The sequence below is a fragment of the Astatotilapia calliptera genome, chromosome 23 (assembly GCF_964374335.1).
Source record: "Astatotilapia calliptera chromosome 23, fAstCal68.1, whole genome shotgun sequence".
Taxonomy (NCBI): Eukaryota; Metazoa; Chordata; class Actinopteri; order Cichliformes; family Cichlidae; genus Astatotilapia; species Astatotilapia calliptera.
Window position 1 is genome coordinate 42638643 of NC_137443.1, and position 19460 is coordinate 42658102.

A 19460-nucleotide genomic window follows, 5' to 3' on the forward strand; every position below is an offset into this window, starting at 1 on the left:
CAAGCTGCAATTCTAGTACCCCGGATCTTGACCTGCGCAGTTTAGCACCTTTTGTTAAACTGCATGCAAAAAATTTGGGGGTTATACGAGATAGTAAGTTTACCTTTGAGAAACAAATTGACTCTGTTGTACAGTCGTCCTTTTTTAAAATTGAGGCTCTTATCCAAGGTGAAATCCTTTTTATCTTTTAAAAACCTAGAACGAGCAATTCACGCTTTTATCTTATCTCAACTGGACTACTGTAATTCTCTATATGTAGGTGTTAGCCAGTCTTGTCTAGCACGGCTCCAGCTGGTCCAGAATGCTGCAGCTCGTCTCCTGACACGTTCAAAGAGACACGAGCATATTTCCCCAGTGCTCGCCTCACTTCACTGGCTCCCAGGCCGCTTTAGAATTAAATACAACATTTTGTTGTTGACTTACAAAGCACTGAACGGTCCGGCTCCAGAACATCTGTCTGACTTACTGCAGCCATATATACCCCCTAGAGATCTAAGATCAAGTGATCTCTCGCTCTTGGCCACTTTTAAGTCGAGGCTGGTCCACAGAGGTTACTGGGAATTTGTGTTTGTGGCACCGAAAATGTGGAATGATTTACCTCTCCACATTAGAAAGGGCCCGACCATCAGTCTTTTCAAATCCCATCTTAAAACACATTTATTCTCACTGGTTTTCGACACCGCATGAGAGTTACCTGTCTGTCCACCTAATCATCTTTTATCAGGTATTTGTTATTTATGTTATTTGTTACTGTGTAATTTTTTTTTCCTTCTTTGTACAGGTCAACATTTTGTTGTTATTATATGTGCTATATAAATAAAGTAAAGTAAAAGTAAAACCTCAGTAAATAAGTTTTTAACAGGAATGCATGGAAAAAAATTCAAATAAAGTATTCATCCCATCAGGTATGAACTGGTTTTATCTGAACTGCACACACTCTGACTCTCAAATGACAAACCTGGTTTTAAAGCCTGAGAAGATGAAATGTATTAATGTAAATCAAAATGCCATTTTTAATTAAGGGAGAGATTAATGGACAGTGTCCGTGTCAATGAATGCCATCGGTGGTTTGTCAGAGATAATATTCTCATTTTGTAACTCTGTCACAGCGCATTACCTTCATTAGATAGTTGGAGGATCGAGGGTCTGCAGAATGACACGCAGATTGTAAAATCTTCTGTGTATCTTGTTTCATCCCTGGGGAGACGCCACAGTTTCATTCCTTCATTAACGCTCAGCTTGTAGTTTTTATCACTCTAATGCATAAGAGTCCTCTGATTGCAGCACATGTATGTAGATGAAACATGTTGCTTTCACTATATTAAAGGAGAGGAAATGTTCAAGTCTGAAGTCACAAAAATCTGCTGTTCCAGTTCCTCCTGTAAGATGGACTAATATCACTAAATTATCCATTTAGCCCTACGACAGACTGGCGAACTGTCCAGGGTGTACCCTGCCTCTCGCCCTATGACAGCTGGGATAGGCTCCAGCGCCCCCCGTGACCCTGAAAATGATAAGCGGAAGCGAACGGATGGATGGATGGATATCCATTTATGACTGTTACATGCTGTTGTTGTGTGGCCATTGCCTTGAAATACGTGAAATATCCATCCATCCATCCATCTTCATCCGCTTTATCCGAGGCCGGGTCACGGGGCCAGCAGCCTAAGCAGAGAGGCCCAGACCTCCCTCTCCCCAGCCACCTCCTCCAGCTTATCCGGGGGAATACCAAGGCGTTCCCAGGCCAGCCGAGAGATATAATCTCTCCAGCGTGTCCTGGGTCTGCCCCGGGGCCTCCTCCCGGTGGGACATGCCTGGAACACCTCACCCAGGAGGCGCCCAGGAGGCATCCTTGTCAGATGCCTGAACCACCTCACCTGATTCCTTTCGATGTGGAGCAGCAGCTGCTCTACTCTGAGCCCCTCCCGGATGGCCGAACTTCTCACCCTATCTCTAAGGGAGAGGCCAGCCACCCTTCGGAGGAAGCTCATTTCCGCCGCTTGTATCTGCGATCTCGTTCTTTCGGTCACTACCCACAGCTCGTGGCCATAGGTGAGGGTAGGGACGTAGATCGACCGGTAAATTGAGAGCTTCGCTTTTACACTCAGCTCCCTCTTCACCACGACGGACCGGTGCAGCGTCCGCATTACTGCAGCTGCAGCCCCAATCCGTCTGTCGATCTCCGGCTCCCTTCTCCCATCACTCGTGAACAAGACCCCGAGATACTTGAACTCCTCCACTTGGGGCAGGAACTCATCCCCGACCCGGAGTGGGCACTCCACCCTTTTCCGGCTGAGAACCATGGCCTCAGATTTGGAGGTGCTGATCCTCATTCCCGCTGCTTCACACTCGGCTGCGAACCGTTCCAGTGCGAGCTGGAGGCCCTCACCCGATGAAGCCAACAGAACCACATCATCCGCAAAAAGCAGATGACGTGAAATATATTATTATTATATTAATGAAATAATTATGTATTTTAAATACAGTTGGAAAATGCTTCAAACATTGATAAGAAGAATCCACACAATAAAACAAACAAACAAACAAACATGTCCCAACAAGCAATTTAAGACAGGACAGCTTTACTGTCAGTGTGCGAGGACAAAGTTACAGCAAACATCCCTCCTGGAATGAGGCATGTGATTAGCAAAATATGAAAAGACATTATTTATCATCCAACAAAAGGTTTAAGATTGGATCTGTAACTCTTTCTCTCTCTCTCTCTCACACACACACACACACACACACACACACACACACACACACACACACACACACACACACTAACAAATCAGCTAAAAACATTAAGCTTGGTGGTTTTCATGTGACCATCATGAGGCTTATGCGCAAGTTCACTAAGGAAGCTCTGTAGTCACACGTCTGTCTGCTTCCCGGGTGTTTGGCAGCTAATGTAAGTTTTACATCACTTCCACTTTCCCATGCTTGTCAAGCTGGTTGTGACATCACGGGTCTAGTCCAATCAGCACTCAGCCCTCCTTCTTTAGGCCAATCAGCCTTCACTCTATGTACTTAAAATCTCACTGCGCATCTGTGATTCTTCTTTTTAGATGCCTTCGTACAACCCACCTCCTCCCCATCGCCACCACCTTTCACTCATCTCTGTCAGGCGCCATTCAAGCCTCCATCTTCATCTCCACCACCAGCATCTATACTCTGGGGGTCCTTCCCTAATCGCTATCACAGCTGTGATTGTGTTCTGCTGCGCTGGACCATCGGAGTCTAACCACCAATGCATGAACTAGACGCGTGGTTTCTCTCTCTCTGTCTTTAGCTGTTGGTCACATTTATTTGCAAGTCAGCTGTAGGTTGATGATCCTAAACTATTTCAGCCGTCACACGCTGATGTTGAACTCCACCCGCTGCATCATATCTGCACCTAAATGGCAACTTGAAACAATACTTAAATCTTCATTTCATACATGTAAAGTGACACAATGCATCATTAATGATATATCAGCATCAATGATAACTGAATAATAATAATAACCTGTCGGTAAACTATTAACATAATCACATCAGTGGTTTATAACACAAAGATGTTTTTAATCTCCAGTCACATCAACAATACATTTGTTCAGCACTGCTCAAAATTCAGTCTTCCTGCTGCTTCTGATGAGAACATCAGGTTGTTGTCTTGGTGATTTCTCTCAAACGCTCCTTCGTTTCTGACCTCGCTGCCCTCTGCTGTGAATAAAGATGCTTCAGTCCTTCAATGAAAATAAGAAATAGTTTTATTTGATCACATGATTAAAGTACTCTGAGAAATAGCCTGGACAGAGGAAAGTGAGCAAAGTGTTTAAGTGTTTGTGGTTGGTGTTAGATTAGGCTTGAAATTAAAATGATAACAGAGGACTATGGACACTTATTAGAAGAAATGAAAAATGAAAATAAAAAAGAGCCCGAAGGAAGATTAAAAAATGTCAACAGTGCAGAAAAACAGTATAAAGAGTGACTTACTCCTGACTGTCTCTGATCTTAGTTTCAGGTGTCTTATTTATCTTGAGATTCCTGTGTGAAAAACAGAAAAATTTTAAAACAGTTAAAGCTGCAGAAACATTTACAGGGAGTGCAGAATTATTAGGCAAGTTGTATTTTTGAGGAATAATGTTATTATTGAACAACAACCATGTTCTCAATGAACCCAAAAAACTCATTAATATCAAAGCTGAATGTTTTTGGAAGTAGTTTTTAGTTTGTTTTTAGTTTTAGCTATTTTAGGGGGATATCTGTGTGTGCAGGTGACTATTACTGTGCAGAATTATTAGGCAACTTAACAAAAAACAAATATACACCCATTTCAATTATTTATTTTTACCAGTGAAACCAATATAACATCTCCACATTCACAAATATACATTTCTGACATTCAAAAACAAAACAAAAACAAATCAGCGACCAATATAGCCACCTTTCTTTGCAAGGACACTCAAAAGCCTGCCATCCATGGATCCTGTCAGTGTTTTGATCTGTTCACCATCAACATTGCGTGCAGCAGCAACCACAGCCTCCCAGACACTGTTCAGAGAGGTGTACTGTTTTCCCTCCTTGTAAATCTCACATTTGATGATGGACCACAGGTTCTCAATGGGGTTCAGATCAGGTGAACAAGGAGGCCATGTCATTAGTTATTCTTCTTTTATACCCTTTCTTGCCAGCCACGCTGTGGAGTACTTGGACGCGTGTGATGGAGCATTGTCCTGCATGAAAATCATGTTTTTCTTGAAGGATGCAGACTTCTTCCTGTACCACTGCTTGAAGAAGGTGTCTTCCAGAAACTGGCAGTAGGACTGGGAGTTGAGCTTGACTCCATCCTCAACCCGAAAAGGCCCCACAAGCTCATCTTTGATGATACCAGCCCAAACCAGTACTCCACCTTGCTGGCGTCTGAGTCGGACTGGAGCTCTCTGCCCTTTACCAATCCAGCCACGGGCCCATCCATCTGGCCCATCAAGACTCACTCTCATTTCATCAGTCCATAAAACCTTAGAAAAACCAGTCTTGAGATATTTCTTGGCCCAGTCTTGACGTTTCAGCTTGTGTGTCTTGTTCAGTGGTGGTCGTCTTTCAGCCTTTCTTACCTTGGCCATGTCTCTGAGTATTGCACACCTTGTGCTTTTGGGCACTCCAGTGATGTTGCAGCTCTGAAATATGGCCAAACTGGTGGCAAGTGGCATCTTGGCAGCTGCACGCTTGACTTTTCTCAGTTCATGGGCAGTTATTTTGCGCCTTGGTTTTTCCACACGCTTCTTGCGACCCTGTTGACTATTTTGAATGAAACGCTTGATTGTTCGATGATCACGCTTCAGAAGCTTTGCAATTTTGAGACTGCTGCATCCCTCTGCAAGATATCTCACTATTTTTGACTTTTCTGAGCCTGTCAAGTCCTTCTTTTGACCCATTTTGCCAAAGGAAAGGACGTTGCCTAATAATTATGCACACCTGATATAGGGTGTTGATGTCATTAGACCACACCCCTTCTCATTACAGAGATGCACATCACCTAATATGCTTAATTGGTAGTAGGCTTTCGAGCCTATACAGCTTGGAGTAAGACAACATGCATGAAGAGGATGATGTGGACAAAATACTCATTTGCCTAATAATTCTGCACTCCCTGTATCAGGAGAAAATGCAACACAGACACGTTTTAATAGGATTACCTGTTGTGAGATTTTGTTCTATGATGGACAAAGATGAGTGCAGCAACACAACTAAAGGCAACCAGCAACACAGAGGACAGAATGACTGAAATCCTGATTGCTTTTGAGAAAACAGAGGAAAGAAGGAAAAATTAATTCAAACATAAAATAAAAAAAGATGGAAAAAAACTGAACTCAAAAACATACAAATGTGAATTCACCTAAATTTCTGCGTTTAGATCCAAAGTCTTCATCTAGACCTGGAAAAAAAGGAAACATTACAATCACAGTGTAATCATCAATTATAAATCAGTGACTTTAAAAGAGTTTCTCACCATCACCATCATCATCATCATCATCATCATCATCACCATCACCACTACCATCATCAGGAATTGTCACCATCACCTCTCTGTGAGGAGCAGAGAGCACTCGTGCTGCACATCCCACCTGTGTGCTGTGTTTACGTGAACCTGAGAGCACAGCTGTAGTGGTGACAGTGAATGTAGCGTTGGTGTTGGACACACTGACAGTGTTGTGCTGTGAGAAGCTGAGGTCTTGTTGTGAGACACTGAGTGTTACAGTGGGAGCAGGTCGACCAGTGGCTGAACAGGAAACAACCCACTCTTCAGTAGAGTTTGACTCTCTGACATCAACAACAGGTTCATGCAGCTCTGTGAAGGATCAGGAGATATCATCACATCACTATATTATTTTTAGTCTCCTCTTGTTGGTTAAAGAAGGTAAAAGTTCTTACCATAAACTCGGAGGCAGGTTCTACCTGTGAAGGCTCCTTCAGGATAAGTGTTAAACAGACAGCGATAGCAGCCTTCATCCTGCTCTGTTACATTCCTGATGACTATGGAGCAATTCTGTAGTCCAGTGTATTTAAACTCAACTTTATTTGTAAAGCCATCATTCACTCTCTGACCAAAGTACTTGTTGTAGGTGGCAACATTTGTCTCCACATCACGTGAGATTTTCTGCCATGTGACCTGAAGGACGTCTTTAGTCTCTAAGAGCTGACAGCTGAATTCAGCATCTTCTCCCACTGCTGCCAGCACAGTCTGCTGTGTTTGGATCACTGCTGTTAGAGCTGCACAAACAAATAGACATGTGAGGCATGAGCACCAAGTGTGTGTCTGCTACTTATCAGCTGCAATAAAACCTGTAGGCATCTCACTGTAAAGTTTTTCATAATCATGTTTTGAGTGTATTTTCGATTTCTTATGTTATATTGGAAGTCTGTTTACTTCTTGTTTGGTTATTATTAGTAAGGAGTTAGTTGAGTTTCAGTCTAGTTTAGGTTTTATCTATGTCCCCGTGTTTGTCAGTCTTTTTCTGTATTTTGTGTCAGTCTTTCATGTGTTTCTTGTCTGTGTGTTTCAGGTTATCAAGCTTGTCTTCTCGTGTCCAGTCTCTCCAGCTTTCCCAGCTTTCCTGCTTTATTTCGAGGAGTCCAGTGTTTCCATGTTCAGTGTGTTTTGTTTTACTTCCCCTTGTGGCGTAATGTTCATTTGTATCAGCCGTGTCTCCACTTCCATCGTTACCTTTGTTTGGATTATTTCATAGTTATGTTGGTTGCATGTTCCTGTCCAGTTTCATGTCCATGTCCGTTGTCATCATCTTCATAGATAGTTTTAGTTTTTCCCAGTTTAGGTTTTAGTTTTGTTTCGCCCTAATGTCATCTTGCCTGGTTTTCTGTTTTTTGTGTCAGCCACAATAAAGGCTCACTTTTGGTTAAACTTCAGTACATTTCTCCTGCGCCTGCTTTTGAGTCCGTTCCTTAAACACACGGCCGCTCAGCTGTGTCAAATGTTAAAAACGTTGCCCCTTCAGTGGTCCTCTAGAAGTCTGGGGCCCGGTTCTCCTTCATGCTTGCTTCATAGGGTTTTTTTTAATTAATTTGTGCTTCGTACACAACAGCATTGGTACAATTAATGTTAAATATTCTTTTATTCTCCTCAACTCTAAAACTATACTAAAATATAACGACAGCATCCATCTTGTCATAAAACGACTAAACAGCTGATACATGAACAAAATAACTCACAAGCTTTCAAATTTGAGCATTTTTATTTCCTTGAAATCAGGTTGCCCTCATGTAAATGTGTTTATTTACATTCATTCAAGGAGCTCCCAGGTGTTAAATTCAAACAGGACACCTGACAAACAAAAAATGTCATATTTAACGATATGTTCACATTTAATAATATCCAGAGTACCTTTTAGTTAGAATCACTGCCTTGTGGTAGGTTTGCCTCAGCCAAATGGTTAAGGTGTGGTTTACATCCATGTCTGTCCACTTATGGTACAGTATACACATGTAGTCAGTTATAGCCAAACACCTTTGATTACTGAATTACGTTCACTTCATTAATGAAGTGAATGTAATTCACATTTGTCTGAACATTTGTCTGAGATTAACTCTTTGGGGTCTTTACCTTACAATATAACATACTTGACTGTTTAAGTGGTGCCACATGATTAAAACTGAACAGATCTAAAGAAGATGTTCCTGAACTTTGGGTTTATTCGAACAGGACGGATGGATAACCACAGAACTTTTCCCCATATGATAACTAAAACACAAAATAAATTAAGACAGATTACTGTCCCAAACTTAAAGATAAAAGTTCATTTACTGGACTTGTTTTGTCAGTGAAGAGCAAAGTACAATTAGAAGTGCTTGTTCTGATGAAAAGTTAAACTGTAGCAGCGTAGTGAATAAGGATCTGTGTCCACGAATCCTCAGCAGTGACAACACTTACATCATAGTTCAAAATCCTTAATCTTTCACATCTTTCTCTCCACGGGGTTCAAATGCTCTTAGCTGTTTAAGTAGAGGAAAAAGTCTGACATATTTCACGGCCATTAAATGTTAGACAAGACTCTGAAAACGAGGTTACGGTTACAAACAAAAACCTCTGCTTGTGCGCACAGACCCTAAATCACAATAAATAAGACAATAGTAAGACAAATTACTACAAAGTGACACCAGAGGCTGGAGAAGAGCAAGCATAAAGTGACACATTGTGTGTGCACAATTTCTCTTGTTACCGCTCTTCATATACCAGTGTGACAAAGTCCTGAATGCAGCCTGCATGTTAGTCCATCAAGGTCCATCTGAGCTTTAAATAAATCTCAGGCTCAGCCATTGAGACTAGTCGCAATTTATTCTGAGGAAAAAAAGAGAAACAACAACACATTTTTAAAAAGTTTGTATTTTTATAATTTTTTTACTTTGAACATAAACAACAGAAACAAAAAAAGGATTAGGGCTGTGCGATATGACGATATATATCAGATGACGATATAAAAATTTCTATCGTTTCATATTATACACTATTGTTTGTTTTGTGCTGTTGCAAAATAAACTGTTTACGGCAATATTTTTTTCATGGTTTTGATGGTCACTGTAGTTGCTATATTATTTCTTAAAGTTCTCTCCTTCTCTTATACTTAAAATAACCACAGTATGGACGGACAAGTGACTGTTTTTACGCGTACTTTCGTTACCAACAATGACGGTAAAACCATCGTGTGGCTCCGCCGTCCACTTGTTTATTTTCCACAAAAACCTTTCACAATAAAGCTCAAGTTTCTGTTGAGACTTTTCAAAATAAACTGAAATGATATACATTATTCTCAAACATAAAATTTCAGAATATGCATCAAACAAATGACCTCAAATAAAAACATCAAGTAACTATAAATGGCGCTTACAGTCACCACGCAGATGAAGGCACAGAGAATACCAGCATGGCCAGCAAGGATGAGGCAGAACCAGCTAGCTCCAAACAGAAGGACCAGTCAAAACAAATCGAGGACCTTATTGTTAAACGAGAGGCTACCTCTGTAGCATGGACATGGTTTGGTTATGAAAAGTCTGACACGCCCCAGAAAACTGTACTATGCAAATTATGCCACAAACTGGTCCCCACCACCACTCAAACACGACAAACCTCTTTAACCACCTACACAAGAATCACATGAAAGAGTTTCGAGAGAGTTTACGAATGAAAAGCAAAAAAGAGCCGTCAGGTGCTCAAAATAATCCTTAGACTCAAACGTTAGAACAGGCTTTTCCTCGCAGCACGCCGTGTAATAAATACTCAGAAAGAAAATGGCGGCCGTTTAAACTCATGTCTAAAAATGTATAGTTTCACGCATTGATCAAAACACTCGACTCCAGGTCGAAACAGGACCCCAGCTGAAAACACTTCACATAAGTCGAGTTGCCCGAGAATCACAGAATTTACAGAAAATGCACTATTTTGTGATATATATCGTTATCAGGAGAGAAATGTCTTATATTGGGATGTGAGACTTTGGTCATATCACGCAGCCCTACAACGGATTATAATTCACGTTGAGTTGCATACACATAACACCATTCTGTTGCAACAAAAGCAGTTTATAATTAAAGTAACATACATACCTTGAAAAACTAAATCAACCACAACATTAAACTCACCTTGTTTCTGTAGAGAAGGTGATCAGGGTTTTTCTTCATTTCCTGAGACCAGCTGCTCTGGATCATCACCAGCTTGTATCTTCGTCTTTTTTTTCACGCGGGGAAGTCTTTCCTTTTCTTGGCCATTGCTCTGCACTGGAAAACCAAAGTGTGTGATCAAAGGTGAAATAAGGGATATTTTTCCACTGCAGGACTTAGAGTGCTTCAAGTAGTGATACCTGTTGATCCATTTCTCAAATAATCTGTAAGGATCTGGATTTTTAAGAAAGATACAAATATCTCTGTTTATATTTGGCTAAAAGCTTGATATAGACACAACAGTTTATAATATGTCAGGATCCCCCACAAGGCATATAAAGCCCCTGCACACCAGCACTGCGCTTACATTATAGTTCAATCAATAAATAGTTATTATTGATTTATTATTGAATTCTTTTAGTAATAATTATTAGTATTTAATCACATTAGCACAGTGGGTAACAAAAATATTCCACATACTAGAAATGCTGCTCAACATTTCATAAATTACATTTTCAACAAATGTTGGAGTAAAAACACAGTTACAGGGAAAATGTGTCTGTCTGTAAATATTAACTAAACATTTCTATGTGCTACAAAATAGACATAATTGTAAATGTGCTGAGGTGAAACTATACTTTCAATAATATTACCACTACAGCCTGCTAACCACCGAAATAATCTATGCTGGTCAGCTAGCTAAAAGTCTTTACTTTAGCAGCCCAAATCAGAGGCTAACATTAGTAATACCCAGAGAGACACAGACAGCTAACTATAATATTTATGAAAACTGGTTCAGCCACTGAAGGACAAAACCGGTGGTATCACAGTAAAAATTATTTTTAACATTAATTAAAATGGAAAGCTTAAGTCATGTTAAACCTAACTAACGATTATTTAAAAAATGAGTCAGCAAAATATTCCTGACTTGTCTGGAGACAGCCGAAACCAGTTAACAAATAAATTAACAATTCTTTCTAAATAAAAATACGTGGTCTTTTGAAAAACATTATTTTAATAAAAGAAAACATGAGTTTTAATACTTACCACAGAGATTTTAAGGCTCTTGCACTTACTTTTCACTCCTTTTCGGGTTCTTTTTCCCCACAATGCATTGCAGTAGTTGAGACATACAGAAAAATACCTGTAAATGACTAATATGGAAAATTCCTTCACGTTTATACAGTAGATTGTACTGTATTTTTTTTTTTACAGTGTATAACAATCAAGTGGACCAGTACAGCATAAGGTCCACTTGGGAAAATAAATCTGTTGGCCATTTTTCTTGGCTTTCAGACAGTAATTCTGATTACTACAGTTCTGGACAGGACAGGGAAAAAATAATGATAATAGTAATTCTTAGTTGTAGTATGAAAATGGCCTATCTCATATTTTGTTATCTAACATAAAAAGTGGGAATCAATTAAACATTATGTTTTTACAAAATGAACAATACTCATACTGTACCAAACATCTCCTGACTGCTGAAGATTTTAATGAATACTAGAATGGTGTATTGGGTATACTCCAGTGATAATGTTGTAGAGTAAAAAAAAAATATGGGAAGAGAAAATTAATTAACAAACATGTTCATTAAACCAGTATTAAGAACAGTTTTTTCTTCCGTGTGGAGCATCAGCTGCAGTAAACGCTTAATGAAAATAATCCATATTCACAGAAATAAAATCTAATGTCTCCACTGTTCGTATAGAATCTCTCATGGCTTCAGATGAAAAACAAAAATCATACTTGTGACCTCTTTGAGATCAGTTTCTAATAATTACGAGTGAAACGTTTTTTCTTCACCCATCCACAAAACAGCTTTAAAAACAAAACGGAGAATAGTGAACACAGCTTACCTTCAGAACAGACCATTAGAAGAGAAAGCAAATATACAATTGCACCATCCGCCATGCTGTAAAGAGAGTAACACGAGCTGTTTCTATAGTGTGCGTTTGGTATTTTAAAGACATAAAAAGAAAATTACATTAAGTGGTTCTTACATATGAGGTGGGGGGGATTCCACGCAGTTGTGGAATTTTTCTGTGTTGTTTTTGCTCACGTGTAGTGTTGACTCATTTTTTAGAAACTTTATTTCACCACAGCAGCAAGTTTATTTATCCCAGGTAGATAAAAATAACCCATATTCAGTCTGTAGTGAACGTTCCGATGTATTATTAGGGGCAAATTAAGAAGAAAAAAAATTGATGTTGAGAATAAAGTTCAAATCATGACATGCCTACAACGCCTTGGGATTGTCACGAGGTGTTCTCTGTGAAGAAAAACCCCTTCTAAAACCGGAAGATCAGTGGAGGATTCAAGGCAATAGAGAATATAAAAACTAAGTTTCTAAAAAATAAATTATTTCACATGAAAACAACAATAAAATCCCCGCAGGGGCAAGGCTCCGAACTCCGCTATCCTGTGCTCAACGTTCTCCTGTCTCGTTGTCTCCCGAGATAGGACGTCCTTCTGTCACTGAACTGCTCACCACTGAGGCTGTTTCTCAAGACTAAATACAAAATCTACAGGAATTATGTACAGATTTAGTTCTTTATTATAAATGATCAGGATAGTGATGGTAAATTTGATTCTTTTTACTGAATTGAGTTTTAATGAGTCACTCACCAAAGTGAATCGGATTTTTTGAGTCATTTGATTCACTGAGTCAGTTGACCAAAGAGTGCAAAAAATGTACATTTTCACTCAAACTTAATTTGTTTCTCTTTTCATGTAAATCCTACTGCTAAGATGAATGATTCTAAAAGAAAACAACTATTATATAGAGCAAAAAAGAGCAAAAACATTTCTAAAATTAAGCAATTTCCTATCAAAATTGCTTAATAAACATTTATTTATTTTTATTTTATTTTGTTTTATTTTTATTTTATTAGTATTTTCCTTAAATGTGTTAAATATATATTTTCTCATCTAAATGTCCACTGAGCTGTGAGCCAGGGGGCAGTAATACGCCTTAACATTCGTTGCCAACCAAGAAGAAGAAGAAGCTGTGAGCCAAGAGGGAGGGGGTGAGTGAGTGAGTGATTCGTTCGCTCTATGGTCGTGTCCAAATTCATGGGCTGCATCCTCCTGAGGCCGCATTTGTAGACCGATTACGGCATAGCGACGCGCCGAAGGCTGTCCAAATTCGTAGACTCCTCCGAATGCAGCCGACAAATGCGTCCTCCTTTTCCCCGAATTTGAAGGATGGGTCGGGTGTGTCCTTCGTGGCCTACCATATCCCAGAATTCATAGTGCGGCCCAGCCAAACTCCAGTTTCCAACAATGGCGGCCGCTACTAAGTTTTAAAATTACTCATACTAATCTTTCTGGGTCACAAAATAAACTTTTAACACATTTTCAGGCGAGAAAGTAGTTGTGTAAACATCAAATATCTGCTCGGTTTATCAAGATATCGCATATTTGCAAAAGTGCTTCGACGTTTTCGGAGGCATCTGCTACCCACCAGCTCGATAGCTCGCCGGGAGCTCGAGGGTTACTGATGCGGCCGAGAACGGCACAACTCCCGGCACATCATTTTCAGATCACCGTGGACTTTCGCTGCTCGGGTTAAACGTGATATATAAGTGACTTAGACAACCTAAAAATGTTATTGTTGGGCTTTTTTCAGTGTTTTGTTTGTTCGTCAGTAAATCGGTTTGGCTGAGATTAAAGTTATTAGATTAGATAAAATAAAACTTTATTAATCCCCCGGGTGGGTTCCTCCTTGGTTTTTACACAGCTGACTAAACGTCAAACAGAAAACTGATTAAACAGAAGTATGAGACAGTCGAGAATTTACGCCAGTGTCCTGTTATATTTTAGATAGCAAGGAGCAGACGGCTGAGTTTATTAAACTCCACCGAGACAGCAGTGACGCTAATCAGAAGGCTAGACCGTCCAATTTCACGGCCGTTTACTTCCGGCCTACCCGACCTTCTGAGGACCCGGCCCACGTAGACTGCGAAGGCCGGGTCCTCAGGAGGATGCAGCCCATGAATTTGATTCAGCACAGGAAGGAGGGGGTGAGTAGCTCAAATGTGCTGTTAGCATGTTAGCAGAGCAATGCTACTGTGAACCGAGGAGCTATTTTCTTGATATGAGCTTCTACTCAGGTTTTTTTCTTCCATTTAAGAGCAGAAATTTTTTTGTTACGATACTGGATGTTGTGTTTTTCTCCACAATTTCAATTATAAGCTAAATACATTGCTGCTAACAGCAACAGGGATGAGTCACTGAGTCAGTTGGGCTTGTGAATCATGATTCATGAGTTAGTAAAGTGATTCTCGAGTATTGAACGATTTGTTCATGATTCGCGCATCACTAATTCAGACGTTATTCTAAGTTTCGCAAACCGTTACTAAATCCGGCCCCAGATACTACTCTTAGAGCTGACTTTAATTTTCCACTTAAGTTGCAGACTTGCATTTTTTTTCGTTGGCTGACAATACTGGAATATTTCAGTCAGCTGGTTCCCATTATCGGACATCACGCGCACAGAGACTGCGTCATCTCAGGGTTTTTTCTCTTTCCTCTGCCACAGGTCTGAGTCTCTCCCTCCCTCTCTCTCTCTCTCTCTCTTTCACACACACATGCACACACACACACGCTATCACTCGTGTTTCGCGGACTTACCCGGAAACTTCCTCTTGCAGTTTCCTGTCTAGTTGCTTAGTTTAGTTTCTCAGAACTAGATTTGCGTGGGCAGCCTGAAACTGATGACTTATTGTGTGGTTGGTTCGCGGTCTGCTTCTTGTTTACATTTTGGCTGGGGCACCCATCTCTGTTTCTTTGTTTTTCTTCGTCCATTTTTAGTAACTATCGCTAAAAGCTTGTTGCATCTGTCCTTTGGGACATTAAGCAACATCGTACAACAACACGTTTTCCAACACAAGCTGACTCTTGCCTGGAAAGATCGAGCGCTGATGTCTCCTGACATACGAAAATTTAGGCAGACTGACAGTCAGCTGCTTCTTTCTGTTGTCAAAATGGAGTCAGAGGTTCGATTTAAATCAGACTAGTTTGCTTTTTTTGGCTGGCTGTACTGACATGCTGCAATAGTATTTTAATTTGAGGCTTTTGGTCTCATCCTTGTTGAACGTAAAATTTAAGTAACGTCACTCCGAGTCTTTAATAAGCTGCCAATTTGAGAAACTTTACAGCACGTTAGTCATTATTATCCCCTATTCACTGTACAGCGGAACATCCCGAAGCACTTCAGGCTTATTAACAAAACCAAAACACATTTCTAGCTTTAACTGAACTTCCAAATCAGAGCTACCTAAATCACTTAAATTACACAATTGAAAGCATAGGTGTATTGTTTGTGAATTTATACACAAGCACTCATATATATTCAAATAATTTAAAAAATGTTCATTTACCTGTTACTACCACACACTACCACACAACACTGCGCCTAGCATCCTGGAGCACTTCTGTTGTGTTTTGTACGTACTTCGGAGTTTTTAACTGTTTTGGAGTTTTTACGTGCTTTGTCTGTAGGGGCCACCGTAAATATAGTTTTATTTATTCACTCCACATAAAATGTAATAAATAAATCATATGATACAATAACCAGCTATTTACATTTCAACTTTTAACTATTTAATTTTCAGCTTTTTCCTTTTAAACAAATTTAAAGTGAAACAACACAAAACATTGCAAACCAACACACAATTAAATATAAATTAAAATATGAAAACTAAAAGAACATGCATATTCTCTGTCATATAGGCCTGCATGAATAAACTTTCTGAATCCTTTATCATCCGCAACCGAAAATAGTTGTGGATGATTACTATACCTTTCTAATGTGACGTTGTTGTCCCTGGCTCTCTTTCTCTGTCTCTCCCTCCAGCTCTGTTCCTGTGCTACTGCTAATGTAACTACTGCCCCTCCCACCTCTTCCCAGCGCAAAGCACAAGGCTCGCATGCGTGCGGAGTGAAGCGGAAAAAAAGTGCGAGAGAGGGTGAGAGAAAGAAAAACAAAAATCCACGGCTCCCAATAAGGAACCAGCTCGCCTCGTTCACTTCAAAGACTTGGCTCTAAGAGCCGTTTCATTCACGACCGACACATCACAAAAAATTTCATCAGGCACCTGAGTTCCTTGGTCTGCACCCCTGGGCGGAGCCAGCATCTCTCCTGCAATCCCGCACACCTGAAGCTGATTCTGGGTAATAAGGTTGAGGTTTTAAGGTCCACTCAGACTCTCCTTTGCCGCCAGTTTGTCATCGACTTCACGTTGGTGTCTGTTTTGGCAGTAGGTTTTGACTAGTGATGGCCAAATGAAGCTTTCTGAAGCACTGAAGCTTGTATCGAAAAACGGTTCATTACTCGAAGCTTTTCAACACAGTCCTCTCTGGTGACATCTGGTGGCCAGAAATATGAAGCGCAGCTTGAATCCACAAAATAAAACCAACTGCTTCATTATGATTGCCCACTCTACAGAGTGGAATTCTGTCTGATATTGGGCCGCTGTTGTGTTGCTTTGAACGTGTATTCTTTGGTGGTTAAAAAAATGTGTTTTATTTGTTTAATAAATAATTTTGATCAGTAAACTCTCCTTGTTTAAACATGCGCCATGGTTTGGTCTTCCTTTGCTTGTGACTTCTTGATGTTGGTAAATACAATAATTGAAAAATACCACATTACATATAATATACATATAATAAGGTACAACACATTATGGAGTAGGCTTCTGCTGTGAGGTCCTGCCTCCATGCACTTGTGCATGTGCTAGACGGGTATATTTATAAATAATATTATATTAGGGAAATTTTCCAAGACATATTTTTGACCTGGGGGTAGAATTGATTGTGAACTGGAAAGGGAAAATGCTTATGAACTTGCAAATTAAAAACAAATTAAAAAGTAGCCCTTTTTCATTTTTATTTAAGAAGAGAATTTGTTCTAGTGTGTGATGGCCGAACCTGTTCCTTTTCGTGGAGATAATTTGTCCTGCCTTAAGGAACATCCCTTCACACAGATGCAGTTATACAGTCTAACTGGGCCCCACAAACTATCAGATAAAGAGAATAAATGAATTCAATTGCTGCACATTTGGCAGACTAACATTTTCAGATTAATTAAACAATAAAATATATATATTTTTACAACATTACAAGTAAAGAGTCAAGTGGAAGTTTTTCTAAAGTTATTTAATGATATTTATATTATGGAAGCAGATTTTTGACATTTTACTTTTTTCCCGTTTTCAGATCAAATAAACACGCACAAAACAAAAGCAAACAGCCAGAACACAAAGCTGGAAAACCCACCCGATTGACAAAAATCAACTCAAAATACTCCCACACAACAGAACCTCCTCTATTCCTCGCTGGCTCCAAATCTCTCAGTGGAATGATCAGTGGTTCGCTATCTGTCACCATCAAAACACTCCACAAACCTAACACACTGTGTGCTCTGTGTCACTTTAACACTGTGCTGTGAGAAAGTAACATGTGTTATTATGGTGACGTTACCGCGGGAAAAGCATTTTTGCAGCTCAGTGTTGAAGCTGCAGTTCACAACAAAGGTTTGCATGTTTTCGCTGTAACATGTGAAGCTTAGTACAATCCTATATTTTAAAGTGCGTGACATTTGCCAAGTATAAAAGGTCTTTTATAGCGGGTTTCCCTCGCTTACGGCCATACCACCCTGAACACGCCCGATCTCGTCTGATCTCGGAAGCTAAGCAGGGTCGGGCCTGGTCAGTACTTGGATGGGAGACCGCCTGGGAATACCAGGTGCTGTAAGCTTTTGCACTCCCACACACAAACTGCAGAGGGCGCCGCTGCTCACTCAGTGGAGGCAGCTTGAGGAAAAGCTTCATGACAACGCTCCTCATTGCATTTCCCTTTTGTGCAAAACAAAACAAAAGAACAGCAGGAACGAAATATTTAGGAAATACACTAACTTATTTATTCTGTAAATGTAGAGAATGTCTACGGCTAGTCCGTCTGGGCTCAATAGTGAGGAACTCGTTAACCTTGTAGCGTGCAGCGGGCACAGTGTCAACCTGACACTCTTGTGCAACCAGTTTTAACTCTTATTGGCTGCCGACTGCGGCCCCGAAGAATACTGAATAAATGCGCATCAGTGTGCTACCCTGAGCAGGGAACACGATATCATGGAGTTTCTAACATGGAGCAAGGTGAAGGTGACGCGACTATGCAGGACCGCCCCTGGTTACCTTCAGAGATCAGATGAGAACAGGCTGGTATGGCCGTAAGTGAGAGGCTTCCTCGACAACGGGCTTCATGTAGATACTGTAACCCATTTATTGGGATTTAAAAAACAATTTAGAGTGAAGCATATTGATTAGTTTCTACTTTTATTTTTAATAGCTGCCCATGACAGCACAGTTATAATGCATACTTAATGCAGCAATATTCACGTCATAAACAATTGTGAGTGTTTGCACAAAAACATCTACAGGTGCTCTGTGCATGTACAGTGATACTGATGTAACGCTTGAAGAATTTGACATTACTACATGAGTGGAAGAGCTCTTTGCGCAAGACTCACTAACCATCCTATTGGAAAATGAGCTTAAAGAGTGCCTCAGATCCGTTTCACTATTTAAACTGTCATTTGTGTGTTGAAATGCAAAAGCTTACGGCACCTGGTATTCCCAGGCAGTCTCCCATCCAAGTACTGCCCAGGCCCGACCCAGCTTGGCTTCCGAGATCAGACGAGATCGGGCGCGTTCAGGGTGGTGTGGCCGTAAGCGAGGGACTGCTTCACAAACAGCCTCTTTATACATGCTGTGATGACGCAGTCATGCTTAGGTTTTTATGTCCTGTATATAAGTTGAATTGTCCAAAGCACAAAAATGCTGGACTTCCAAATGGTCCTAACACACTGTGTGCTCTGTGTCACTTTAACACTGTGCTGTGAGAAAGTAACATGTGTTATTATGGTGACGTTACCGCGGGAAAAGCATTTTTGCAGCTCAGTGTTGAAGCTGCAGTTCACAACAAAGGTTTGCATGTTTTCGCTGTAACATGTGAAGCTTAGTACAATCCTATATTTTAAAGTGCGTGACATTTGCCAAGTATAAAAGGTCTTTTATAGCGGGTTTCCCTCGCTTATGGCCATACCACCCTGAACACGCCCGATCTCGTCTGATCTCGGAAGCTAAGCAGGGTCGGGCCTGGTCAGTACTTGGATGGGAGACCGCCTGGGAATACCAGGTGCTGTAAGCTTTTGCACTCCCACACACAAACTGCAGAGGGCGCCGCTGCTCACTCAGTGGAGGCAGCTTGAGGAAAAGCTTCATGACAACGCTCCTCATTGCATT

General features: G+C 40.4%; 2 protein-coding genes, 2 long non-coding RNA genes and 3 other non-coding genes across 8 annotated transcripts in view; 3 read left to right on the top strand and 4 right to left on the bottom strand.

The window, feature by feature from the left end:
- Nucleotides 1–19460, bottom strand: part of LOC113016473 (OX-2 membrane glycoprotein-like) — a 61748-nt gene that overhangs the window by 20213 nt on the left and 22075 nt on the right. The window lies entirely within an intron of this gene.
- On the top strand, nt 583–3379 carry LOC145424314 (uncharacterized). Its single transcript, XR_013905346.1, has 2 exons — nt 583–724; nt 3069–3379. It is a non-coding gene; the product is annotated as an uncharacterized LOC145424314 (long non-coding RNA).
- Nucleotides 2566–16328, bottom strand: LOC113016471 (OX-2 membrane glycoprotein-like). 2 transcript variants are annotated; one of them, XM_026159315.2, is made up of 8 exons: nt 16257–16328; nt 12015–12070; nt 6418–6756; nt 5996–6334; nt 5882–5920; nt 5682–5781; nt 3979–4029; nt 2566–3728 (listed from the first exon to the last, which is right to left on the bottom strand). In XM_026159315.2, exons 2-8 carry the CDS (start codon nt 12067–12069, stop codon nt 3596–3598), a joined length of 1056 nt encoding a protein of 351 aa, XP_026015100.2. In that variant the 5' UTR covers nt 12070; nt 16257–16328; the 3' UTR covers nt 2566–3595. The 2 variants fall into 2 exon arrangements, with proteins under 2 accessions (XP_026015100.2, XP_026015101.2); XM_026159316.2 differs by lacking the exon at nt 16257–16328 and adding an exon at nt 15962–16130.
- LOC145424316 (uncharacterized) lies at nt 7718–11993 on the bottom strand. Its single transcript, XR_013905348.1, has 2 exons — nt 10138–11993; nt 7718–8839 (listed from the first exon to the last, which is right to left on the bottom strand). It is a non-coding gene; the product is annotated as an uncharacterized LOC145424316 (long non-coding RNA).
- Nucleotides 17798–17916, top strand: LOC113017041 (5S ribosomal RNA). The gene has a single exon (XR_003271372.2). It is a non-coding gene; the product is annotated as a 5S ribosomal RNA (ribosomal RNA).
- On the bottom strand, nt 18771–18889 carry LOC113017055 (5S ribosomal RNA). The gene has a single exon (XR_003271386.2). It is a non-coding gene; the product is annotated as a 5S ribosomal RNA (ribosomal RNA).
- Nucleotides 19247–19365, top strand: LOC113017061 (5S ribosomal RNA). The gene has a single exon (XR_003271390.2). It is a non-coding gene; the product is annotated as a 5S ribosomal RNA (ribosomal RNA).

Bases quoted from the DNA above. Each gene is read 5' to 3' on its own strand.
- LOC113016471 (XM_026159315.2), bottom strand. From the start codon at position 12,069: ATGGCGGATGGTGCAATTGTATATTTGCTTTCTCTTCTAATGGTCTGT. The intron at 6,335-6,417 runs GTAAGAACTTTT...GATCCTTCACAG, and splicing joins AACCTGCCTCCGAGTTTATG to AGCTGCATGAACCTGTTGTT. The intron at 3,729-3,978 runs GTAAGTCACTCT...TTTTCATTGAAG, and splicing joins AAGATCAGAGACAGTCAGGA to GACTGAAGCATCTTTATTCA.